Here is a 27,588-nt window from a genome sequence, read left to right as displayed (position 1 = left end):
GCCCATGCTCGTTTTTGGAAAGCTTGCAAAGCCACAGCGCTTTAAGAACTTGAAGACGCTGCCGTGCCGCCACAACTTCAACAAAAAGGCATGGATGATGCCTTCGCTCTTCAGCAATCTTTTGCAGCAGCTGGATAACAAAATGGGTGCTAAGGCGAAGAAAATATTGCTTTTCGTGGACTACGCACTGTGCCGCCCACCCGATATGTCCAGCCTGAGAAAGATAAAGCTTGTTTTTTTTTTTTTTTTTTTTTTTTGCCCAACTGCACAAGCGGGCTGCAGCCGCTGGATGCCGGCATCATTAAGTGCGTCAAGCAAGGGTACCGGAAGCAGTCAGTGCAGCATTGGCTGGCGGCTATGGAGCGCAGCAAGTCGGAAAAAAAATATCACTGTGCTCGACGCCATGCATTTTATTGTCAGTTCGTGGAATGTGGTGTCGCGAAGCAGTATCGCTAACTCGTTCAAGCACTGTGGCTTTAAGCGAGAGACTGCCTCCTCTGCTGGGGATGCAACAACCTCGATGCCGCTTGAGGCCAATGCAGGCTTCGCCGACGACAATTTTGAGGGTTTAAACCTCATCATGACTTTCGCAGAGTACGTGCAGGCCGACAACAACGTTGCGATCTGCGGTGAGATGTCACTGGGTGATGCCATCGAGGAGACTTTGCTTAGTGCCAACACCTCTGCGACATCGGATGAGGACAACGACAATGCCACAGATGCCGTGCCTGTGCCTACCACGTTCGCCAAGGTGCTACGGCTGATAGACGGCATCCGGAGCTTCATCTGTTCACGTGACACCGCAGAGTATCTCCTTTGGACGTTGCCCAACTCGAGCAAAAGCTCTTGGGTCATGGATCAAACAAGGTCCAAAAGAAACTTACCAACTTTTTTTAAAGTTCGCGCCGGCTGGCGGGAAACATGGCAGTGGGCAGTGGAGTGCCGTAAAGGTTCGTTTAAATAAACCATTATCGGTACCTGTACAGCAGCATTAATTTTTATCGCATTTACTTTATTGGTAATTTGGGTTTCCAAGTCCTGCAGAGTATGTTAGAAGTTTACATTGAAGTTTCTTGTAAATCCGTCACGCAAAATAAGTAGTATTTTTATAGGCATAATTTATGTTTAGATTTTACGACGCTTTTTCGCGGTCCCGAGAAAGTCGTATAATCGGGGTTACACGGCACAAGCTCGTTAACCGACTTAATTAGCCATTTCAATTGGTTTCGCGAGAGTATTAAATTAGCAGGCTACAATAGCAGTAGCAGGCTAGAGCACGCAAGCTCAGACCGACCTCTCTACGTTCCTTCAAATAAGTTCTCTCCCTCTCTTGGGGAATAAAATGTTATTATTCAATAAAAATAGATTTTTTGTTGATGGACACATGTGAATGAATCAAAGATCGTCGTTATTATGAGGTAAGTGGTATCCAGAACACTTGTAAGTCAGTAATGAATATAAATTGGCTTGTCTTTTGGACGTCAATTATGCTACGTGTCTGGTTCAGTGAATGTTCTATAGACATGACATGACTGTGTTGGTTTAGCTCTGATGAAGTTTTACTGTAGTTTAATTTGGCATGGATAAAGAGATGGTGCAATGATATGAGTTTGCCCAAGGGGAAATAATAAAAAGAGTAGTATACATTTATTTCATCCTACCAGTACTAACTTGTGGTGCTGAAGCGTGGAGGATAACGAGGAAAAAAAAAGAAGCTGCGCAATAAGCAATGAAATAGTAAATGGTAGACTTGATGTCAAGATACGAAAAAACAATAGTGTAGATTTGAGAGCAAATGCTAGCAGCTGATATTCTGGTGGAGATTGTGACAAAATGACCTGTGTTCTATGAGCGTTTTAATGTAATGTGTACCAAGGGGAAATAAATACACGGATGGCAGTTGATTGGTGATGAGATTAGCAGGCATAAAACAGTGTCTCAAGATAAAGGTAATAATGATAATTACGATCATCTTTATTAGTGGGAATGTTAGATGGCAAGCTAAACACATAGACTGAGGACCATATGCTAGAGTGTCCAATAGCCATCCAACCAGCCAGAGAAGGAATTTTTCAAAATTAGCACAAAACACGGCAGCCTTTCTCTTATGGTGGACATGAAACAATGCACTAATAACAATACTTGTCTTGCAGATTGGTGGCTCACCACGTGAGCGAGAACAGCACCATGCGAGCGACGACACCACGACTGGGCGTCGGATGACACGCAAGCGCCTGTGCTGCTGTGAGGATCAGCATAGCAGCTGCAAGCAGTTGCGTTCACCAGGGAAGACCCGCAGCCAGCTGCGACACAAATTTAGTCATGACCACGTCCACTTGGCTGCTAAGACAAGTACAAACTGATTCTCTCTTTTTCATAGCACAGTCGGGCTTTAAACTATGTAAATCTTTCAGAAAATAACGAACTCATTATTGTTGCGCAGCACTAACTTACCATTCATTTTTACACGTGCTGGTTACTGTGTTCCTCTACTGTGTTCCCCTGAAGAAATCTAGTCTGCAAATGGAGCAGGAACCCTTTGGTTCCTCTACGGGGGGACCCTGCACTTCAAAACTTTTTTTTTTAATTCTTGATCTGTTTTGATGAAACTTGATGAGTTTATGTATTTGAATGTGCTAGTTTAAAGATACGTACTTAGTTTTTTTTACGGGATACGGGGTACGGGGGTTTTTTGCCCTCTTTCTTTTCAGCGCGAAGGCTGAAAAGAAAGAGGGCAAAAAAGTTACTTTGATAGATGCGAAACTACGGGTCAACAATGAATACTTTATATGGAATGATGCCACGAACACCAGGATTAAAATCCACGACTATCGCAGTACTTCAAAAAAGGACTGACTTGCTCCCCCTCAAGAATTCCGAATCTTAAATATCAATGCACGCAGTGTTATCAACAAGAGTAATCAGCTTGAAGCGATAATTCTTGCGCGTAACCCACACATTCTCGTCATCACAGAAACATGGCTGCATGACGAAATAGAAGATACGGATGTCTTTCCCTCTAATTACCGTGCTTTCCGTCGTGATAGACCTACTAGAGGGGGCGGTGTTGCTATTTTGGTGAGACAAGATATTTCGGCAGTTCTCCTACGTCAAGCTGATAATCTTGAAGTGATCTCTCTAAAAATTTTATGCCATAATGGTTCTGTTTTGATTTTTGCTGTTTACCGCGCTCCCGATTCCGCTCTGCAATTTCTCAATGATCTGCGTGATCACATGGCGAATTTCGTGCACAAAAAAATTTTTCTGATAGGGGATTTCAATCTTCCGGGAGTTGACTGGATTCACGGAACTCCTAGTGCTGATGTTAATATAAATAATGAGCAGTTGCGTAATATAATCTTGATGCACAACTTGCAGCAAGTGGTTACTGAGCCAACACGAATTAGCACTACGTCTGCCTCAATACTTGACCTTGTGTTTATTAGCCGGACTTTATATAATTATCCTGTCTCTGTTGAACATGGCATTTCTGATCATGAACTTGTGGCTTTTTCTTGCTACCTTGATCCTCTCAGATCTACTCATTGTAAAACTATTACTGTAAAAGATTTTTCACGCGCCAGGGATAAGAGCATACTGGATTATCTTGACTTTCGTCTTAGCAGTTTTGGGGGACATGACACCATTCAACTTTGGGATGAATTTAAGAATATTTGTACGCACTGTATTGACAACTTTATTCCAAATAAAACCAAGAGAACATATAGAGCTACTCCCTGGATGACGCGTGACATAGTGCACATAAAGAGAAAGGTCAAACGACTAAGACGACAGGGTCTTTCTCGTGACATAGTAGAACCCTACCAAGCAAAATTAAATGAGGCTATCGGTGTTGCTAAACTTCGCTATTACCAGTTCACCCTTCCTAACTTCATCAGAACTGCTCCTTCCAAGTTTTGGGGTTATCTTAGTAAAAAAAGTAAATCAGTTGACCATATTATGCATGAGGAAAATCCTGTCGTCGCTAAACAAGATATCGCTGTTCACTTCAATGCTTATTTTAACAGTGTCTTTTTGAACTCGCCTGTTTCCCCTCGTGTGAATGGCGTAGCACACAACAATGATTTTAGTTTTATTTCTTTGTCTGGCGTCTTTTCTATGCTTCTGAATATTAAAACAAAATCATCTCCTGGGCCTGATAACCTACCAAACGTGTTTCTTCACAGGTACGCTGAAATGCTATCTCGCTTTCTCGTAATCATCTTTCGTGCATCCCTTTCATCGGCGGTGCTTCCCAACGACTGGCTTTCTGCTCCTATTGTTCCGACACTAAAAGCAGGCGATCCATCCCTGGTGGCAAACTACCGTCCCCTTTCGCTAACCTCATCTTGTTGCAAACTTTTAGAACACATTATTGCTTCTGAAATCAATAAATTTCTCGACGATAGAGCCATTCTATCTCCAATGCAACATGGGTTTCGAAAGGGCCTCTCCACTGTAACCCAATTAACCACTGTAGTTCACAGTCTTGCTAGCACTATCGACAAATCAGGGCAAACTGACATCATATTCTTGGACTTCAGGAAAGCATTGGATCTTGTATCGCACGCAAAGCTAATAGAAAAACTTGAACATTTCAACATTCCTTCACATCCCGTAAATTGGATTCGCGCTTATATTTCTAACCGTACGCAATTCGTAGTAGTTGATAATTGCTCTTCCAGCACCCTTCCTGTCACTTCTGGTGTTCCTCAGGGTAGTGTTCTTGGACCTTTATTATTTAACATATATATTAATGACATTGTAGACACTGTTACTTAACCGTACAAATAAAACTGTTTGCTGATGACTGCCTCCTCTTTAATGAGATCACTTGCCGACAAGATCAAGTTATTCTAAACTCTAACCTTCAAGACATGGAGCTTCGGAGCTTGGTGTGCGCGCTGGGATATGCAGCTTAACATTGATAAAACAGTATTTATGAAGATCACTAGAAAAATTAATAAATTGTCGTTTACCTATAGCCTAGCATCCAAAAATTCTTACGGAGGTGAATGAATATAAATACCTCGGTGTTACAATAACCAGTAACCTTAGTTGGAACTCGCACATCTCCCATCTTTGCGACTCGGCTTTTAAGAAGCTTTGCTACCTCAGGCATAAATTAAAACACGCTCCTTCTGAAACCCGTCTTATCGCCTACACCTCTCTTGTCCGTCCTAAGCTCGAGTATGCAGCTATTGTATGGGATCCCTATACTAAAACTAACATCGATGCGCTAGAAATGCTACAATGTAAAGCAGTAAGGTTCATCTTCTCTAAATATCGCTCAAGTGATTCTCCAACTCAGTTAATGGCTGAACACAATATTCAGTCTTTGCAACTAAGAAGAAAAATTCACAGGCTTAAATTTCTCTTCTTGCTGAGTAACAATAAACTATCTCTTTCTCTCGAACCTTACATAACACCCCTTGCTGCCTGCCGAACTAGACATCGCCACGCTGCATCATTAACGCCTTTGTCTTCCTTTCTCCTTCGAACAGTAACGGAATGGAACAGCCTACCCTATAACAAACTTCTCAGCACTGACTCAATAGCGTCTATTACTATCTAATATTAGTGCTTGTTCTTACGAAATCTCGTTTCAATTTGTATCGTTGTGCAATATTTATTGATTTGCGCATTGTAGTAATATTGAATTATGCACTCCTCCTTCGTTTTTCTATTACATCTTCTGTGCTTTGAAATTGTGCTTGTGAAACAGCGTTTCAATTTGTATCTGCCACTCTCTATGCATTATTTAGAGGTGCTTTACTCATTATGTAATTGTACTTTCTATTACATTTTTCCGGAGCTTTTTTTTACTCCTTCGTCAATCTATTGTGTTTTCTTTTTGTATGTACCTTTCCCCTCCTGCCTGGGCCTTCTAAGGCCTGCAGTATTCCTAAATAAATAAACAAATAACTTTCCATAAATTGAAGAAATTCAGCTTTATTGCATAATTTGCTTGGAGATGAGCAATTTACTAAACTATATATGGCATAATAAAAATTGACATACGGAAATTATGTGGAACTAACAAAGAGTACAATTAGCGAGAATTTCAGTGTGTCGTCATTGAAAAAGAATCTGGTTTCAATACCCTTCCAAATCGTCATCGCATCTGAACTCTCTCTGTTTCATAAGCTTTATCATACTTAACCACCATAAGTTACCGTATTTACACGACTGTAAGTCTACCTATTTCTTTTATTTGAAAATCTGAAGTGGGGGCGTTGATTTACAATCGAAACCAAAACATGATACCGCCAAAAAAGCGAGACCAACGAGATATCAGGGGAGCTACAAGATAGTTACAATTTTATGTTTGCTCTATGGCCCTAGCCGTAACTTTTCGCTATCCCGCGCATTTGTTCGCTTTTCGGAAGGGTTTTCCAACATCTTTGAGAGTTTTACAGTGCACACAACACTCATGGGTGGGGGTGGGGGGGGGGGTGCCAATAGTTGATGGAAATGCCAATGTTCCATTCATGGCAGTGCCCTCAGAATTGTGGCGCTCGATATCGTAGTAGTAGTACCGAAAGTTCATGGAATAGCAGACACTGCTCACGTGTTTACCTTTCCCTGTAGTTCTTAGTTTGACATGTTCAACTCTACTGCCGGCTACGTGCTACTTCCATGCTTCTTCAGTCGTCATGAGTGCTCCAGGCCCATTAGACGTTCGGCACTCATTCACAGCAGCGTTCAAGAGGGCTGTCGTTCTTTATGCTGAACAAACAAATCACTGCACAGCGGGCTGGAAGTTCGATGTTTCTTAATGGGTGGTGCGAGAGTTGCGACTGCGGCGAAGCAAAATTTTCACTTGTGACGGCAAGTGGAGAATTTCCCACGGGCCGAAGTCTGGATGCTTTCCGGAGCTGTAGGCCAAGCTTGTGGCATACGTCGCTGAAATGCGGGATTAGTCACTACCAGTGAATTGCGACATGGTCATGAAACAAGCCCGGATCTCCGTCGTAAATACAAGTGGCTAGTGGCAGAAGGCCGTGAACTTACGCCAACAAGATCTGTCAGAAGAGTCTCCCTGACGGTTGCATGCGGTTGGATGCATTCCGCGTGGGCTGCTGTTCCACAATATGTCACGGTGTGGTTGTTTGCCAAATGTGGAATTTTGCTAGATGACGACGCGCTGTGGGACCGTAGCAGCGATGACAATGGCAGCACTGGTGAGGACGATGGCACTAGTGGTGACAAGTAGTCCAGTGACCATGCCAGCTGCCAATAAATTTTCGTTATTGAATGCGCCCTCGGATATGCTCTTCATTTTTTTTTTCCCTGTCACACGCAATATGGGGGGGGGGGTGTCGACTTACATGTGAGTCGACTTAGAATCGCATAAGTATGGCATTCCCGCTGCCCGCATATCACACTGCACTCAGCACACGTACTGAGTTGGCCGCCCTCGCACTCGTACTGTCAGCTTTTTTGGCTCATTCTTATTTCGTGCTGCAACAGATTGGAACAACCTGCCGCACCAAATTGCCGCCATAAGCTGTATACCTACATTCATGCAAAAACTAACGGACTACGTTTCAGGATAAAAAGTACGGAATTTGTTATTCACATTCATTATTTGTGCTATCTATGTATGTACTTGATGAAATTATGTGCCAACTTCATTCACGTGTGTTGGACCGTATTGACTCGCATAATGATCGCACTTTTTTGTCAGAAAAATTGACGCGAAATCGGGGGTGCGACCATTACACGGGTTAAATTTCCTGCGAAACAAAAACAAAAATTGTTTTTTCGTCCCGCATTTGCTGCGGGACACCAAAACAAAAATGGCGGCCGGCGGAGCAAGCCGAATGGGCCAAATGCGATTTTTTTTCTTCTCGTGAGTACATTACGTGCATTGAAACAGTTTCTGCCGTATCCAGTAAGGTATTCATATCGTTAGTATCGGCAAGTCTGCGACAATAACGTAGTGATGTCCACTTTGAGGGGACAGAAACAGATGGGCGCGCTTAGCTGCCAGTGACATAGAAACACATGGCTGGCATGCTGCGGAAATTGCGGCATCTGTCTTCACTACTATCCTAATACGGCATGTTTCCGCTAAGGATGGGTGAATATGTTAGCTGGGTTACTAGCGTCAGCGTATGAATAGGGCGCATGTTTAACATATCAGTGTAAACGTGGCTACTATCGTTGCCGCTTGCGATTTGTTGCGTGCCCACGAGTGCAGATGAAAAGAATCGAAAGGCGCCTTTTTTGTTGTTGACCACAACCATTATAAAGTCTACACATAATACGCATCTCTTTGCAAGGCGCGGGGGCTAGGCTAGCCTGGGAAATGACATGACTCAAATACTCAACACTGGGGGCCAGGAAAATGCACTTTTCCAGCTTGACCTTGAGGCTGGCGTACAGCAGTCGTGCCAGGACATTGTGCAGGTTCTGTAGGTGGTCCCCGTCATCGCTGCCAGTAACCAGGATGTCGTCCAAGTACACCGCCACGTGCCTCATGCCCCTGAAGAGGTTGTCCACCTCCCTCTGAAATATGGCTGTGGCCAAGGCCAAGCCAAAAGATAAGTGCGTGTACTGGAAGAGCCCCAAAGTTGTCGATATTGTGACATACTTCCCGGAGGCATCCTGGAGCACCAGCTGCTGGTAAACATCTCTGAGGTCAAGCTTGGTAAACTTCTGTCCTCCGGACAACGCTGACCAGAGATCTTCAATCCGGGGCAAAGGGTACTTCTCTATGGTAGCGATGGGGTTGATGGTAACCTTAAGATCACCCGCAGTTCCTAACACTGCCGTCTTGCTTGAGGACTGGTAAGATTAGAGCGGCCCATTTAGATGTCTTGACGGGCACCAGGATGCCCTCTCGCTGTAAGTGTTGCAGCTTCTGGGTGACCCCACCCTTCAGGGCGAACGGCAGTGGGCAAGGCTTGAAAAGTCATGGCCGGGCTCCCTCAGGTACATAGATGCCAGTCGTCGTGCCGGCGAATGCGCCCACCTCTGGCTGGAACAGGGACTTGAACTTGACTGGGAGGCTGGGGACGTCTTTCACTGCATACAGGCTGGCTTCCTGATACTCTGACAGACAAACGCCCAGAGCATGAATCCAGTTTCGACCCAGCAGCATCGGCAACGACCCCTTGGTTAAGTAAAGGGGAAGGGTTGCCTCCCATTCGCCAAAGCGGACGCTGACCTGTGCCTGACTTTGGACCTGGCAGAGCTGCCTAGAGTAGCTGCGCAGCATCACACCTGAAGCCTCGACGGACACGCCAGGAAAAGTACACTTGAAGAGTTTCCCGGACAATTCTGACACGCTGGCCCCTGTGCCCAGCTCCATGGAAATTGGGTGCCCGCAAATATCGACATAATGAGAACAAAGAAAAACTGCGCAAAAAAGAACAAGACAGAGAAAGAACCACATGACACAAGCGCAGACTAACAACTGGTTTAATGCTCCAACGCCACTTTCCTACCAACAACAGAACGCATGCGCATCAACCGCAAAGACCAATGCCGCTATCATGTAGTCAAGCCTAGAAACGCCAACTCCTTGCGGTACAAATGTATGGAAGCCTCACTTACACATTTATCCGGCCCTAATCTCACGATTTCTAAAGCTTCGATTACTTCACGCTCTTTCTTATCACTTGCGCGTCCGACAATCTTAGTCCTGCCTGCAGGTCTTGCAATGCTTAGGAAGATGCTGTCCTCTAGAATCCTCTAGTGAATTGGCATGTTCTAATAATCTAATATTAATGCAGCGGCCTGTTTGTCCAACGTACACGTTGCCACAACTCAGCGGAATCTCATAGATGACATTCGCTCTACAAGGCACAAACTTGTTCCTGTGGTTAGTGCTGCACTCGATTTTCTTTTTCCTATCAGGTCTAGCTAAATTGCACAGACTGGACAGCTTACAAGGTGCCGAAAAGAGAACCTGTATGCCGAATTTACCCGCGACCCTCTTCAGGCCGTGCGAGACCCTGTGGACATAGGGCATAACTTCATACTTCCTCCTCTCCTGTGGATCCGCCCCACGAGGCTTTGAACTTGGTCGGAAGGACTTCAACAGGGACTTGGCAACAGCCCGAAGAAGGGCCAACGGAAAACCGGCCGACCGAAGGCGATCAGCTTGGGCATCAAAACTAGACTGAAGCTTGTGTGGACAGGACTTCACTAACGAAGCCTTGAGGCACGTTGAAGCGATCCCCCTCTTGACCAGCTTCGAATGGCTCGAGTTGAAGGGTAGAAGTGCTTTTTTCGACCTAGGCAAGTACGCCCAGCAGAGGTGGTGGTTTTCCGTTGGCCCTTCTTCGGGCTGTTGCCAAGTCCCTGTTGAAGTCCTTCCGACCAAGTTCAAAGCCTCGTGGGGCGGATCCACAGGAGAGGAGGAAGTATGAAGTTATGCCCTATGTCCACAGGGTCTCGCACGGCCTGAAGAGGGTCGCGGGTAAATTCGGCATACAGGTTCTCTTTCTGGCACCTTGTAAGCTGTCCAGTCTGTGCAATTTAGCTAGACCTGATAGGAAAAAGAAAATCGAGTGCAGCACTAACCACAGGAACAAGTTCGTGCCTTGTAGAGTGAATGTCATCTATGAGATTCCGCTGAGTTGTGGCAACGTGTACGCTGGACAAACAGGCCGCTGCATTAATATTAGATTATTAGAACATGCCAATTCACTAGATGATTCTAGAGGACAGCATCTTCCTAAGCATTGCAAGACCTGCAGGCAGGACTAAGATTGTCGGACGCGCAAGTGATAAGAAAGAGCGTGAAGTAATCGAAGCTTTAGAAATCGCGAGATTAGGGCCGGATAAATGTGTTAGTGAGGCTTCCATACATTTGTACCGCAAGGAGTTGGCGTTTCTAGGCTTTACTACATGATAGCGGCATTGGTCTTTGCGGTTGGTGCGCATGCGTTCTGTTGTTGGTAGGAAAGTGGCGTTGGAGCATTAAACCAGTTGTTAGTCTGCGCTTGTGTCGTGTGGTTCTTTCTCTGTCTTGTTCTTTCTTGCGCAGTTTTTCTTTGTTCTCATTATGTCATACCAACTAGCCCCTCACCGTACGCTTCTAAATATCGACAGTCAGCATGTAGGGCGGCACAGACAACGGTACGAGGCCTGTGTGCCACATGTCGAAAATCGGCGGCTCCTCGGCCACGACATAGAGCCTGGCCGCGGCAGAACTTGAGCCTGCTGCCACACGCCCCCTCCACGTACCCTTGCGCCGGCTACCCTAGCTGCGGACTTGTGTGGTACCTGGGCTTGTACCAGGCTGCTGCTGCTGCTTGCTGTTTGTCCTCCCCCTTCGGCATACCCATGCCAGGTGCCCAGTTTTGCCGCACAGGAAGCATTGTGCTTGAGAGGACTGGCACTGTGAGGGGGAGTGGGCACCACCACAGCGACCGCAGGTACTGCCCTTTGTTGCCAACTTGTTGACCGTTGCTTCTGCCGACGGTGAGCCAGTCACATGGGCAATCTTGCTGGAGTCCTTGGTGGCAGTGTCCAATGCCAGCGCTGCCTTCACGGCGGCGTCCAGCAAGGGGTCAGGAAGCTCCAGGAGTCGCGTCTGCATGGCAGTGATATATATACCACACACGGAACGGTTTCCGAGCGACGAGTCCAGCTGGTCCCCGAAAACGCAGGCACTCGCTAACCCTCGTAGCGCAGCAACGAACTGCCAGAGGGTCTCTCCTTCTCTGCGGCTCTGGTTGTTGAAGTGGAAACGCTCCATTAGTGTGAATGGTGCCGGGTTGTAATGCGAGCGTAGTATGGCGAGCAGCTCACCAAGCATCTTAACATGCAACGTGGCTGGCTTGAGAAGGTCGAGCAGGAGACTGAAGACCCAGGTCCCGCAGCTGTCCAGGAAAATGTCCCGCTGTTTGGCGTCGGGTGTGTCGTTCTCCCAGAAGAACACGTGGACTTGTTCCTCGTAATTTGGCCAGGTGGACCCATCTCCCTCGAACGGCTCGAGCCTTCTGTACAGCAGCATGGCAGCAGCAACAGGGGAGGCGGTGTTTCGCCGCTCGCGGCTGGGACGATCCGTGGGTACTCGTCGCCACTGTCACGATCCGCCCGGGTTCGTGAACAAGGGAGGGCTTGAGGCACCCTCTGTTAGATGGACACTCCGCATCGTGGTGGTGATGAATGATCACTGACCGCCGAGCAGCTGTGCTCGCCGGTGTTAATTCGTGCGGTGACCAATTTAGCCTAACTGAGCCTGGCAGGCCACCAAGCCTCTCTCTCACAGCCACTCACAAATAAGTTCTCACGTCACTTATGCCTTGTGGTTGTGACGGCAGTGCACTGGTTTCCTGGCAGGACCATGGAAGCTGCGGGGGTTTTAATTTCCCAATGATAACTGCAGGCCACTTGTGGCTCTCAACCATGCTGGCGCACAAAAACAGTGAAGCACATGGTTTGAGTACGGGCTAGTTGGTATTCCATGGTTCAATCGTCACTTACAGCGCATACATAGACTGAGGACAAAAAAGAACGGCGTAGACAAGCGCTGACTTCCAACTGATTTTTATTTTCAGAAACAAACGTATATACCCTGAAACACCAAGACAAAAGCGCCCTCTACAAGCAGCAACCCGACATGAGAATGCATTCAGAATCTTTTACCTAAGATGAACGAGAGCGCATGTGCGACCTCAGGAAAACCAGTTCTTTGTCTGTTAGTGCGATTGATGGCTTACTAACCGAGTCGCCATCGGCGATCGCTGCTGCTTCAATGATAATTCTGGTACTTGTCGTCTCCTCAAAAATTGGTACTGTGTCCCAATTTTTGAGGAGACGACTTTCTTAGCTAGGCATTCCAATGAAAGTACCAGAATTATCATTGAAGCAGCAGCGATCGCCAATGGCGACTCGGTTAGTAAGCCATCAATCGCACTAACAGACAAAGAACTGGTTTTCCTGAGGTCGCACATGTGCTCTCGTTCATCTTAGGTAACAAATTCTGAATGCATTCTCATGTTGGGTTGCTGCTTGTAGAGGGTGCTTTTGTCTTGGTGTTTCAGGGTATATACATTTGTTTCTGAAAATAAAAATCAGTTGGAAGTCAGCGCTTGTCTACGTCGTTCTTTTTTGTCCTCCGTCTATGTATGCGCTGTAAGCGACGATTGAACCAGTGAAGCACAGCTTGCTGTTTCTGCCACCCTTACACCTGTTTCCTTTGAGTGCATGTATCTAGGACAGAAACATGGACAAGAACAGTCCTGTTTCAATGCCATTATATTGTCACATGGTAGTGATGGGGAAGAAGGCAGCAAAACTGTGAATAATGATAGTAGCGTTTTATTGGGTGAATCGGTGCCCTCAAAGCAAATTACACTCAAAGAACAGCGATACTGACAAACACAGTTGGCGATCGCCGAAAGTCTGATCTGCAGGTCATGCGCATCGACTTTTATACATCAGTCATCGAAGATTCCAGAGTAATCGCTGGTGCCCTCGTGTCTTCCAGAAAGTTCTAAATCATTCGCGTCACATGATGAAATCAAATTACACAAGGTTCGTTGACAACAGAAAGTGGATAGAACCATTGATAACTTTTGAGAAACTTCCTATTCATGCAGGCGCATGCTGTGCTGTGCAACAACGTTTGTTAGGCAGTGAAACGGGGTCATCCAACAAACAAGTACACATGTCAATATACGTTAGTGTCAACATAGTTGTTGAGGATGTGGGACCGTGTTTCCTCCACCCACATTTTCGCCTCCACGTCAGGCGAAGCTCCCTTGTCGGTGACGACTTTGTAAACAATGCCGTGCCTCTCTTCGAGCACTGTAGCCAGCCACTGGATGAACACATCATTGTTGAGTATGGCAAACTGCTTTGCCTATGTGGCCAGAATTGGCCTGGTGATGGGCAAGTTCTTGGTACTTGCATCGAGAAACCACTCATAGAGGGCCTTTTCTACCACCTTACAGGCACCTTGTCGAACACGTTTGCACCCGTTGTCTACCTAGCAGTTTTCTTTGTCAGACTTCTCTGCCGAGCGGATGATTGTCAACACTATCGGTTGTGATAGTCTGTACTTCTTTACCAATTCACGCACTTTTTCAGAATTTTTGTAGTCCTTCACAATACTGCACTTCATTTCCAAATCTATAGCAGTGCGTTTTCTTTTAACTGGCAATGTTGTGCATTGCCGATGATCAGCGGGTGGATCAGCCATCTTTCATTTATGTGGCAAGTCATACAACGCATAGAAACCAAGTGGCCAGGAATGACTTTACGCAACCAACAAAGACAAGCACGACCAACTTGATCCGTTGGCAGGACTGTGCAAAGTGAGGGGCCGGCAAGTAAACTGTGAGCAGCGTCATGTCTTTCTTTCTCTATGGCAGTGCTGTTAACGGAGTTGGCATGGTCCATTTGTGTTTTGGAGGATGGTGCAGCATAGAGCTATTGGTGTAGCCCATTTGAGTATGGAGGGGTGGAGTGCGACGGGAGAGAGGCACGCGAGGCTGATGATGCGGAGAAGGCTGGAAAACAGGTTGTATTTTACAAGCGAGCAGCAGTCATTGGGGCAGCGAGCAAGGTTGCAGAAGCTCAAATTTCTCTTTTTCTTTTCAAGGATTTCACATTCCATTACTTTTAGGCACGGACACCCAGCAACCAGACTTTATTTATTTCAGAATACTGCAGGCCATTGCTTGGCCCAAGCAGGAATGAATTTACATTGTTACATAACCAAGAGAATAAAATTTATACAATATTAGCAGCACACGTATATATATAAAAAATAAACCAAAAGAATAAAATTGTACAATATTATAATATTATATTATCGTTATAACTGATAATGTGGCATGGGGGCATTCTATTAAGCGGGCTATTTCACCATAGAAAACATTTTAAAAGTTGGCGGTGCAGACGCTTCTCATTGTTATAACTGACATATATTTAAAACCAGTATCGTTATAGGCGTATTTGACTGTATGTTTTTTGTCTTTGTTACACAGGCTTTCTTTGTTGCTCTTTTCTTGCATGCTTTTTTTGTTTGGACTTTGTTTTTTTCACCGGCATTGTTTTATTGCCCAGGGCTGGCCCACAAGGGTTTGCGGACACAACATGGACCCCACAAAGGCACTGCCAAGCGTTTCGATTACACAGCCAAGTACAAAGCTCACAGTTTGCTATCAGCTGTGCCTAAGACACCTTTACGACAGAAGTCCTCTGCAAGTGAGGCTTCCGGTCTTAAGTCTACACCCAGAAATTTGGCTTTGCCAAGTGTAGGCACACAGTCTGGTGATGCCACAAAGGATTCGAAACGAGGTTCCCAGTCTCCATTTGGAAAGCAGAGGTGTTCACAGAAGCGGTCCCCATCTAGCAAGGACAAATACAGTCTAGCAAGTGGGTCTTGGTCACCGAGAGAAGAAGGCACTTTAGGATGTGACGCTGTGAAGGAATTGCAAGAGGCTGCCACTTTGGCAGAGGCGGTGACAACAAGGTACATATCTTCCGAGCCACAGTCGTTGAGAGAGTTCCGGATGTCCAAGCAATCGCTGGAAACACCAGATAGCCAAGAAGGAAGCGTGCCAAATTCTGATGCATGCAGTCACGCATTTATGAGCATAGGTTCGAAGCATCCAGTTGTGTTAGTGAAGGACTTCCTTAAGGGACTTCCCAGTGCTTCATTGCGAGCAGACATTTGCAGAAAGACATCAGCAGATGAGACCACCGTGGCTCTTGTCACACCCAATATGCGCAGGGATTACTGGCAGAATACGGCCGCCTGGGACATATACAAGCTTTTACAGGCGAGACAGAATGGTGTGACGCTTGCTGTCACAGAAGCTCAGGGCCAAGAGCAGAGTGAGGGGATGCCATGGGGGGTGACAGCCGGTTGCAATCCTGCATCCACAGAAGAGCCGTCTACATTCAATGACGATGCATCAATGGAGAAAGCCAGCTGCAGCCTGCATCATCTTGCTCACCGCTTGGCCCATCCAAGTGTTGCACAGAGCAAATCTCCGGCAGTTGTTGCAGCCTGTTCGTGAGTTTTCTTTCTTTTTTGCTATTTACATTGCAAAAGCCATTTATTCAAATTTTTTTATTGGTACTACATTTCCCCAAAGGGAAAGAGGGGTAATTGAGCCGTGATACACGTTACCAACAGTGCAAAAGCTCTGTGTTTAAGTGATGCTCTCTATATGAACAACGGTCATGAAAGGCAGGGTTCGTCGACTCTCTGACACGGCGCAGGAAAGGCTTCCAGGCCAGATAGCCAACAAACACAGGTTTATTAAACTAAGATACACCAGAGTGCAACAGGTCACGGCTTGTGGGCAAAGGCTCACTGCAAGACCAATGCGCGCCTGCTGTGCTAGGTGGCCGGGTAGCTGTCGACCAAGCACGAGAAGTCACTGGTGCAGAAATCCCACGTAGGCAGCTGGTTGCGGGCCTGTGAGAATAAAACTCGTGGGACAAGGTGCCTGTGGGTGGTCATGGGGAGGCCAATAAGGCGCGTCCTGGTGACATGTTCCCGCGTACAAGATTTGACCCTGAGAGCAATAAGCACGGTCTGTGTGGTAAAGTAGCTGAGGCGCGCTAGCCATGTCGTCCTTGTTGCCGCAGGAGTGCCAGTTTCCGGAGAATGAGCTTGGCCAATAGCTGTCGCCACTTGCAAGCTGGGAAATAAGGCGTAGGGTGGCACTTTATATCCCACAATGTGCATTGCATACTCTGTTTTTATTTAGTGTTAAATCTTATTAAATGCTACTGTTGATCATTGTTAGGGACATGCTGCATACTTGTATTATTTGTGCCCATTGTCTGTCATGTCCCTCAGCTCTGCAGATTTCCCATCAAATTCCTTGGGAATGCTTTTAGGCTTTCAGTCAATGCCTCTGATACTGTTTGATTTATTCGTTTTTCAACACTTACCATTGCCAGACAGCGTTAGTATTGCATTATGTCAGCACTGCCACGAATGCAGCTGGAAGGACACCATTGCTTTGCTGTGTCGTTAGAATTTCACAAAAAGTTTGTTCCTGACACTTGGGAGTCTACTGTGTGTAGCCTGTGACTATTAGGAAAGCAGAGCTGGTTGCACATTTCCATCGTGTTCTCGTTGGCTAATGCAGTGTGCAAAGGTCGTGCGAGCCATGCAGTCTCGGGTGCCCCAGGGCACAGGGCCAGACACCGCAGCTGCTGTGCACACACTGCCTGTGCTTGTTCCATGCGGTGTGTGCTGAAAGGACGAGCAGCCATCCAGCCGCTGCCAAGGGGCGCTTCATCTGTAAGGTGTGTCTGTCACCCAACTTCCTGCTGGCATCCCAGTGTGTGGCCAACGTTATGCCAACAGAGGCCTTGCTCATTTTGTTGCTAGGGGCACGTTTTTCATGGTTCTGTTTCACACATAGTAGACAACACTGTGGAAGCTACTACCCAAGCAGTGCGGCCATAGAAGTACCACTCCGAGCTTTCGGCATTGCAGTTGCTCTTAATCTGCTACGTTTTCTGAGATGGAACTACTTATGCTACAAATAGTACTTCCTGTGCAGGCAACTCTACGTCACATTGCACGTTACTTGTGAATGCTTATGCTTCTAGTAGGCAATGTAATACAGTCGACTGTCATTAAATGAAACCTTAAGGGACAATGCAAGTTACGTTTGTTTGTCATTTACTGAGAGATTGAGCTCAAGAGCATGCAAGGTGCTCTTTTGAAAAGGGCAGATACTTTATTGCCAACAGCAGATAATAGGTGTAACAGATATGATTACAAAGCTAGTTCTTACAACGTTTCTACTTGCTTCCAGCTGCTGACTAGAGCTAGCAGTATGAAACAAACTGCAAAAAAGAACAAAGAAGAGACGTGTTTAGTAAAAAAGGCGAGGCGCACGTAAGCCGCCCGTGCTCCTTGTTAAATTCTGCAAAAAGGGGCTGCCGGCTGTGAGTTACCCTTTTGCGAAGAATGCAAAGATGGTTTACGACGCTGCCGCAATGAAATTGCCTCAACCAAAGCAGAAAGCTCCTTTAGCTCCTCAGCCGCTTGCTCAAACTGAAGTGCAATTTGAACTGAATTCATGAGTGAAAGTGTGGAACAGTCGAGCAGTAACCGCTCATGTATGTGCTTGGAAGCTGCGCCAGCAACGAATTCATCCCGCAGATCATCATCTTGCGAGGCATACGAACAATGTGACACTAGCTCCCGTAAAGTGGCAACAAAGTCGTGAACTGACTTGCCTTTGTTTTGGCTGCGGTGGTGAAAGCGATCACGCTCGACGATAACGTTGCACGAGGTTGAAAACTAATAATAACAATAATAATAATAATGTCTTTATTTGTGTCCCATAAGAGTTCACGACACGGGAAACCTACAGTACAAGCTGTCATGAATGACAGCTTGACAGAGCCGAAGGCCCCCCCCCCCCCATACACGGGGCAGTTACATAACGACAAAAAAGGCATATATACATGGTCACATTTGAAATTACACATTCCGAACGTACAATGTAACGTACACAAAAAATAAGGCAAGATGGAAATACAAATTGCAAGTTCACTCATATAATAAAACATCACAGTCAACGATGGAGTAGTCACAAAAGAAATAACATAAATGCAGTTTCACTTATCTGCAAGAAATAACAGTAATACATACACAATGATGGTAAAGAGAAACAAAACAGATGGAGCATACATTGTAAATTGAAAGAGGGAAAACGGAACCATTTCCTCACCATGTACACTGTTAGGATAACGGGGCAAAGAAAAGCTTGGTTTGCAGAAATGAAAAGTTAAGAAAGTAACGGCTTAGAATTTGTTAAAATGCTGTCGAAGTTCTTTGAATGTTATATCTTCAAGTTTTACGTGTTCATTATTTAATCTATTAAGTAACCTTGGTAATTTGTTCTGTAGTGTCTTTAGACCATACATTGTTTTATAAGTTCTCACTTTCCAGGGCATAGTATTACGTTTCAGGCGAGCAGAAATGTTTTCCTGTAGGTTAGCTAAATGTTGTAAAAAGCAGCTATTATGTATTTTTCCGTTTTAAATGCTTTGCCTAAGATGTAGTCGAACAGTTTGGCAACTGGGATTACGTTGTACTTGTCAAAAAGATGCTGTACGTACAAGTGATTGGGCAAGCCCTCAACAATTCTAAGGAACTTTTCCTGCAACCCATGAAGCCTGTTTAAGTTTCCCTGTGTTGTGTCAGACCATATTAGATGGGAGTAATTTATTCTGCTGAAAAACAATGAATTATAGATAACATCATAGTTTGCGGTGGAAGTATATGGCGAATTCTGTATGTTAAACCTATTACTTGTGCAAATTTACTTGCCATGCTATCCCCATGAGCATCCCATGACATATGTTCATGAAAAGTGACACCTAATGTTTTAATACTGGAAGTAATCTCAATAGGTGTTGCATTTATTGAGATGAATTTGCTGATTGATATATGCTTGTTTTTAGCTAGAAATATTATAGCTTTAGTTTTATTCTCATTTATCAGCAGGCTATTCCTACGTGACCATTCGTCTAATTTTGCTAACGTGAAATTAGCGTTCTTCTAGTGAAATCTTTTACCACCTATCAGTATACTGGTGTTGTCAGCATACATGATAAATTTCACGCTTTCATTAATTTTAACAATGTCATTCATATATATATTAAATATAAAAGGCCCTAGAATGCTACCCTGTGGGACGCCTGAGGAGATAGGTAGTAGATCTTAGTGATAGCCATTTGTGACAACTATTTGTTGGTGGTATTCTAGATAACAACGTATAAGACAAGCGACATTGCCATGAAAGCCATAGCGTTCAAGTTTTTGAATTAGAAGATTGTGATTAATGCAATCAAATGCCTTTGATAGCTCAATGAAGATGCCCAGAACAAGTTTGCCTTCCTCCAAATGCTGTAGTAGGTGTTCTTTTTGTGCTAGCAAAGCGAGGTGAGTGCCCATCCCCTTACAGAAACCATACTGACTGTCAGCAGATTATGTTTTTGCTCAAATTCGGTTAGCCGCCATAATATAACTTTTTCAAAAACCTTTGGAAACACGGGAAGTATTGATAATGGCCGGTAATTTCCCATATCGTTCTTATGACCTTTCTTAAAAAGTGCAATGACACGCGCTCTCTGCATCCTATGAGGAAAGGTACCTTCGTTTAAACAGAGTTTAAAGACATAAGTAATGCACTGAGATATAAGATCAGCAACATATTTTATAGGTTTAATTTGAAGGCCGTCAATATCCCTGGCACTACTGTTTTTTAGGCTGAGAATTGTAGTAGTTATTTATTTCCCCCCCTTGTACTGGATAAAGAAATATCGAACTGGAATTTTGAGAAATGTATTCAGGATCATTGATCGGTGCGCAGTGTGCTCCAATGTTAACAGAATTATGCTAGGAGAATGCCAGCAAACTTGAGAGTAGGAAAAAATTGAGAGGCAGACATAGACAAAGTGACAGGAAGGTGGCTGGACTAACAACTGAACTTTATTCATGAAAACGACGTCCCCCAAGTCCGTACTGAACATGCGCAGGCACAACCAAACAAAAACACGGTCAACACCATATCTATACACGTCTACAGTTATCAAGAAATAATAGCTCTTTCTTGGTTAGGAACACAGATGGCGCGCTTACACACTTCTCGGGGCCAAGTTTATGGATGCGATAGGCTTCAATCAGTTCTCTTTCCTGCTGAGTCTTAGCCTTCGCCAAGATTGAAACGTCATTGAAGATAGGATTACAACTGCACTCCTTACAATGCAGCGGAAGATTACCTCCTGTGCCTGTGGGTATTAGATTTGCATGCTCACGCATGCGATCATTGACACAGCGGCCGGTTTGTCCTATATAATCTCTACCACATGTCAAAGGAATACTGTACACTACACATGTGTCGCACGTGCGGTGCTTCACAACATGCTTGGTATTGCACGTACTCTTTCGCGAACTGTGCTGCGAGACCCTACTGCAAAGTTTTGCAAGCTTACAAGGCGCAGAACAAACCAAACTGACGTCGTTTCTTGCCGCAACCTTTTTCAATCTATGAGAAATGCCATGTACATACGGCATGACCACCAAGTTCTTTTTTATTTTGTCGCGCACTTCGCGATCCTCCCTGTTTTTCTTTTTCAAACGCTTGTACACAGATTCAGCCACTGCAGTGATCAAAGTCTTTGGATAGCCTGCCGCTAACAGTCTCCTTTCTTGCTGGGCGGCACTGTCTTGCATTAGATGCGTACAACTCTTTTCCACCGCATTCGACAAGCACAAAGAGGCCATGCCACGCTTGACCAGTTTCGAGTGAGCGGATTGGTACGGTAGCAACGTCTTTTTAGTTCTTGGACTATAAGCCCAGCAAATGTGACCTTGAGTGTGAAAGGTTAGAGTCAGATCTAAAAACTTGATGGAATTTTCTTGTGGTGCCTCGTGGGTGAAACTAAGATGCCGAGAGCAATGCTAAAAAACTGATAAAATACTGTAAATGATATCAGGGAGACATTCACCTCGTCTGATATTTAAGAGAACCAGGAAATCGTCGACATACCTGAACACCCGGGCAACACGGTAATCGGTAATGGCGTCTGACAACGACTTGTCGAATTTCGCTAAGAAAATACCGCACAGTACCGGCGCAACACTTGACCCTATACAGATACCATTCTTCTGTAAAAACATCTTGCCGTCGAATTTAACAAAAGTTGCCGACAAGTAAAAAAGTAACAGTTCCATAAAACTCTCAGTCGAGAGCCCACAACTACCTTGAAAAGAAGTCTCTCCTTGGCATTCGATAGCTTCCCGCACTGCCACAAAAAGTTCTTCATGCGGAATAGAATAATACAGTTCTTCAATGTCCACAGACATTATTCTATTATTCTATTATTATTCAATTATTCTATTCCGCATGAAGAACTTTTTGTGGCAGTGCGGGAAGCTATCGAATGCCAAGGAGAGACTTCTTTTCAAGGTAGTTGTGGGCTCTCGACTGAGAGTTTTATGGAACTGTTACTTTTTTACTTGTCGGCAACTTTTGTTAAATTCAACGGCAAGATGTTTTTACAGAAGAATGGTATCTGTATAGGGTCAAGTGTTGCGCCGGTACTGTGCGGTATTTTCTTAGCGAAATTCGACAAGTCGTTGTCAGACGCCATTACCGATTACCGTGTTGCCCGGGTGTTCAGGTATGTCGACGATTTCCTGGTTCTCTTAAATATCAGACGAGGTGAATGTCTCCCTGATATCATTTACAGTATTTTATCAGTTTTTCAGCATTGCTCTCGGCATCTTAGTTTCACCCACGAGGCACCACAAGAAAATTCCATCAAGTTTTTAGATCTGACTCTAACCTTTCACACTCAAGGTCACATTTGCTGGGCTTATAGTCCAAGAACTAAAAAGACGTTGCTACCGTACCAATCCGCTCACTCGAAACTGGTCAAGCGTGGCATAGCCTCTTTGTGCTTGTCGAATGCGGTGGAAAAGAGTTGTACGCATCTAATGCAAGACAGTGCCGCCCAGCAAGAAAGGAGACTGTTAGCGGCAGGCTATCCAAAGACTTTGATCACTGCAGTGGCTGAATCTGTGTACAAGCGTTTGAAAAAGAAAAACAGGGAGGATCGCGAAGTGCGCGACAAAATAAAAAAGAACTTGGTGGTCATGCCGTATGTACATGGCATTTCTCATAGATTGAAAAAGGTTGCGGCAAGAAACGACGTCAGTTTGGTTTGTTCTGCGCCTTGTAAGCTTGCAAAACTTTGCAGTAGGGTCTCGCAGCACAGTTCGCGAAAGAGTACGTGCAATACCAAGCATGTTGTGAAGCACCGCACGTGCGACACATGTGTAGTGTACAGTATTCCTTTGACATGTGGTAGAGATTATATAGGACAAACCGGCCGCTGTGTCAATGATCGCATGTGTGAGCATGCAAATCTAATACCCACAGGCACAGGAGGTAATCTTCCGCTGCATTGTAAGGAGTGCGGTTGTAATCCTATCTTCAATGACGTTTCAATCTTGGCGAAGGCTAAGACTCAGCAGGAAAGAGAACTGATTGAAGCCTATCGCATCCATAAACTTGGCCCCGAGAAGTGTGTAAGCGCGCCATCTGTGTTCCTAACCAAGAAAGAGCTATTATTTCTTGATAACTGTAGACGTGTATAGATATGGTGTTGACCGTGTTTTTGTTTGGTTGTGCCTGCGCATGTTCAGTACGGACTTGGGGGACGTCGTTTTCATGAATAAAGTTCAGTTGTTAGTCCAGCCACCTTCCTGTCACTTTGTCTATGTCTGCCTCTCAATTTTTTCCTACTCTCAAGTTTGCTGGCATTCTCCTAGCATAACCATGTACCAACTAGCCCAACAGGCCACTCTCATGAACGTTAACAGAATGTTTGTTAAAAGCATCTGCAAGTGCTTTGTGCTTTACCTCAGTACCATTTATATTCAAATGATGCATCCGTTCAGCAGGAACATTGTAATTTAGCAGAGATTGTAGGTTTTTCCATGTAACATCCGAAGATGAATTCGAAGAACTAAAGGCATTGAAACAATGCTCGCGCCTCGCCTTTTTTATGTCTTTATCTAGACGATTCTGAATTTTCTTAAAACGGCAGAAAAGTTCTAGATCTTTAGTTTTTTATGAATTCAGCATGTAAAGCATTCTTTTTGCGTATTCGAACAGAGAGCTCAGGGGTAATCCATGGCTTACGTACCCTATTTTTCTGTTTTACGCACTTCAACGGAAAACAATCGTCGTATATTGGTTTTAAGAGGCTAAAAAAACATTCATAAGTGTCATTTGCATCTTTACATTCAAATACAGTATTCCAGGCTCTTTGCAGGATATTGGTACGAAACATAAAAAGATTTTGTTCAGTTATTGGTTGAATAAGGTGTGTCGACTGTGATTCCTTATTCTGTAGATGTCCCTTGTAACCTAGATATATTGGCATATGGTCGCTCAAATCCGACACGAATACGCCAGCTTTAACTGAATCTGTATTTATATTTGTAATGAATATGTCGATTAGAGATGACATATTCTTGGTCACTCTGGTAGGCAGTTTTATAGTATTCCAGCATGCATTGCATTTTAATAGCATTTTAAGCCTGAGTTCTGGTGAATCATTTTTCATTATGTTAATGTGGATGTCCCCACCAAAAATCTTGTCCAATTTCATGTCATTAATGAACGCAGGAATAGTATCTAAGAATTCATGAAAATATGTAACAGAACCACTTGGAGGGCGATAACAAACAGAAAACACTGTGTTATGAAGTTTTACAGTCAATAACTCATAATCCTGAGTGACCATGGAAAACTCATTCAATATTTCACACTCTAATGGTTTTCTAGTTAACATGCACACTTCACCCCCACGACCGGTTGGTTGATTCAGATAGAAAGTATTATATAATGGAAGCTGGAAAATACTCACATCGTCAGTACACCATGTTTCCATCAGCATAATAACGTCAAATGATTCTTTCGTTTGTTCAATAAGTTGTAGGTCATTTTCCTTGTTAGGTGTTAGTTAGGTGAAAATATTTGAAAGACTTGCGAAATGTTGGCTCTAAATGATCGCATGTTTAGGTGAAAACATTTGAAAAACTTGCGAAATGTTGGCTCTAAATGAATAGTAAAAGTGTGCGGTAATACATAAGGCGTACTGGGTACATTTGCCATAGCAGTGTTTCAGTTCAGCTGATTGTCTTACTCAGTTTTGTCGCGGTTGCTAGAATTAGAAATGACTACTGCGTTTGCCCTGTCTGTTTCCCGCACGAGAACTTTGTATACGTACTTGTAGTTGTTAGTTTTGGCCCAGAGCTTAGTTTCGAACAACAAGGCGCGTGTCCTTTTAGTTAAGTTCTCCGACAAAAAAACATTGTCATTTTCACTTGACAGTTTTTTCCTGCTTTGCCACCATTTATTCCTGATAGCCTGATTGGCAAAACGACAGATTATACCGGGTGTCTTATCTGTTTTTGAAGGCAGGTGGTGGGTTGCCAATATATCATTTTCCAGAAGCTGCGGCAAGTTGTTTAACACAGTCAGCTTATTTATTTCAACAAGCAAGTTTTCATTCTGCACCGGCTTAATTCCATGAAATTCAAGCTTAAGCTTTCTACTCCTCCATTCCAAATCGTCCACTTCCGTTTTCAGCTGCATCATTTCACTGTCTTTGGCCTCAACCTTTTCTATTCTGTGCTTTAGTTTCTTTACTTCACGTTCATTCTTTTCTATTCTCGTTAAGAGCTCGTCGTATTGTTCACTCGTGAACTGGACCGTGTCTTCAATACTTTCAACCATCTTTTTTAGGGGCAGAAGGTATTCCAGTTTTTCGTTTATGGATACCAACATTGTTCGAACATACTGCGCATCTGATTCATTATCAGATTTGTTGAGTGGCGGAGCACGACCCTTCGAATGTCTGCAAGTTGTACAGCGCCATGCACTACAGTACTGCTCCCCCTTAGCTTTAATTGTAGCATCAGAAATCCCTGCACACTTTCCCATGTGATACTTATGTCCACAGCCACTACAATCTATTTGGAAATCTGATTCATTGAATTGCACACCACACAACGAACACTCTTTTTCTAATGGTGTGACATGACCTTTGGCGGCGGCGGCAGCAGCAGCAGCAGCAGTAACGATATGCAGGAGAATATAATAAAACAAATTAGTAACTAACCTGTAATCATCAGAGAAGCGTCTTAAAAATGTGCATTCCTTGCCGCTGCTGCCGCCAGTGTGACAGTTGCAGGTTGCAGTGTGTCCTTTATAGCTTGGTCCGACTGGGGGCATGTCCGCTGGTGGTAGCGATTCAGGACGAAAAATTCCGTTTCCCAGCGACCAGCGCACGTTGACGTAGATGAATGGCAATCAGAAGCTCCGGGTTGCCTGTAATTATCAGAGCAGCGTCTTGAAAATGCGCGTTCCTTGCCGCTGCTGTCGTCAGTGTGGATAACTGACGGATGACTGGATAACTGACGCCGTCATGTGGCGAGTGCAGAGTTGTATTCGTCAGGTGGGGCCACGACAAACTTGTCATTGGCGAGTGCTGCGGCACTGGTCCCTGCATGTAACGTCTGATAAATACACTGGCCCTCCACCCCTAAACAATGCAAAAGAATAGCCTTGCATTGCTCCAGCTTGAATGCGGCGGCTCCGGATGCCAGCAACTGCATGTTGAACATCTGCTCCCACTGCTCGCATGGCAATGACGGACGGCCGGGCGTCGGAAGGAAAAACAGTGGCAGAGCAAGCCTGTGAAGCTCATGGTGGGCGGATCCAGATGGTGCAGCGAGGCTGGGGGTTTGTTCACAACATCCTCATCGCCACTGTGATATTTTCCAAGGTGGGAGTCAGACTCCAGCTGTCCCAATGTACAAAAGCCGTTTATTCAACACTTACAACCATATATATAAAGAAGAAGAGAAGCGCCCCCTGAGGAATAAAAAATTCAGATGAATAACGAAACTGAATACAACAGTGGGCCGTGCATCATGTGACTCGGCACAGCACCGTGCAGTCTTTGGCACAGCACTAATCGACCGCGGTTGGCGCCGACGTTAAACAGTGGCTGCCTTTTCACTTTTGGGCTCGGCATCATTTGCTGCCTGTGATAGGTTCTCAATATCAGGAGGCCCATGGCAAGCTTACGCAATGACCCCTCCCCCCTCATCTTTTTCTCTTTTCGTCTGCATCCATCTGCTGTCCTTGTAAACGCATTTGCAACCGGGCAGTGGCTGCACTAGTCACGTAACACTTTTGAGCCCAGGACATAAATCCAAAGCTAGCTCTGTGATGGGTTGCTTGAAGCTATGAAGAGTGACCGATGTGCCCTTCTGAGCAACGTTACTAGATTGCCCATGCATGGCACTCAAAACGAGAGGCCACTGTATGGTGTTTCACAAAGATAGCGGCCATGAGCAATGGTCATCCCATACACTTGCTTTCGTTGGCAAGGCGGTTAGTTGACTTTTGGGCTGTCGTGTGATTGCTGTGAATAGATGTGTGCTGATTCGGTATGAAGCCGTAACTTTAGTCGCCAACACGCATCGACATTGCTCAAATTGGGCCTAACAGGTTAGACAGTGTGCATAATGGTGTGGGCATGATGAAAATTCGCTGCTGACTGATTTGATAATGGGCCGCAAACTGTCTTGGAAAGCTTGTCGATATGTGCTTACATGTGACTCGTCACTTATTGGTTACGAGATCACACGTATGGGTTAAATTGATGGCCGTTGAAGCTGTGTTCAGGCCCGCTGGCGCCATGTTGGCAACTAGCACTCATACCAAGTTCCTATGCGCTTGAGCTTGCATGTGGCCAGAAATCTACGAGCTGTGCTAATCTACACACATGAACACCGAGGCCTTGCAGTGGCTAATCAGCCCGATCTTTGCATATGCTTTCGTGCTTTCCACATGCGCTGCTTAAGTGTTTCGATTGTGCCCATCAACCTATTTGAACCTTGTACCAACAGAGAAAGTGTGCTTAGGAGCACTGTGTGCGTCAACGCACTGACCACGGCCAGGTCTTTCACCAAACGTTCAAAAAAACGAAATATTTGAAAAGTCAAATAGTAGATATCTGATTCACAAATTGAATTTGAATTTT

General features: G+C 44.9%; 2 protein-coding genes across 8 annotated transcripts in view; one reads left to right on the top strand and one right to left on the bottom strand.

Moving 5' to 3' along the window:
* LOC142587282 (uncharacterized) overlaps positions 1-27,588 on the top strand; it is a 378,424-nt gene that overhangs the window by 140,749 nt on the left and 210,087 nt on the right. For all 7 annotated transcript variants that reach the window (XM_075698155.1, XM_075698154.1, XM_075698153.1 and 4 more), the window contains exons 7-9: positions 2,154-2,352; positions 15,037-15,991; positions 17,082-17,241. In XM_075698155.1, coding sequence (XP_075554270.1) covers positions 2,154-2,352; positions 15,037-15,991; positions 17,082-17,241 — 1,314 coding nt within the window. The remainder of the gene's footprint in view (positions 1-2,153; positions 2,353-15,036; positions 15,992-17,081; positions 17,242-27,588) is intronic.
* LOC142587967 (uncharacterized) lies at positions 24,675-25,322 on the bottom strand. Its single transcript, XM_075699367.1, has one exon. The coding sequence runs from the start codon at positions 25,320-25,322 to the stop codon at positions 24,675-24,677; it is 648 nt and encodes a 215-aa protein (XP_075555482.1).

The sequence above is a fragment of the Dermacentor variabilis genome, chromosome 7 (genome assembly GCF_050947875.1).
Source record: "Dermacentor variabilis isolate Ectoservices chromosome 7, ASM5094787v1, whole genome shotgun sequence".
Classification (NCBI taxonomy): Eukaryota; Metazoa; Arthropoda; class Arachnida; order Ixodida; family Ixodidae; genus Dermacentor; species Dermacentor variabilis.
Note: the sequence above shows the minus strand (reverse complement) of the source record. Positions and strands in the feature narration are given on the sequence as shown.

Excerpts from the sequence above, each read along its gene's own strand:
- LOC142587967 (XM_075699367.1), bottom strand. The coding sequence starts at position 25,322 with ATGTTGGTATCCATAAACGAAAAACTGGAATACCTTCTGCCCCTAAAA.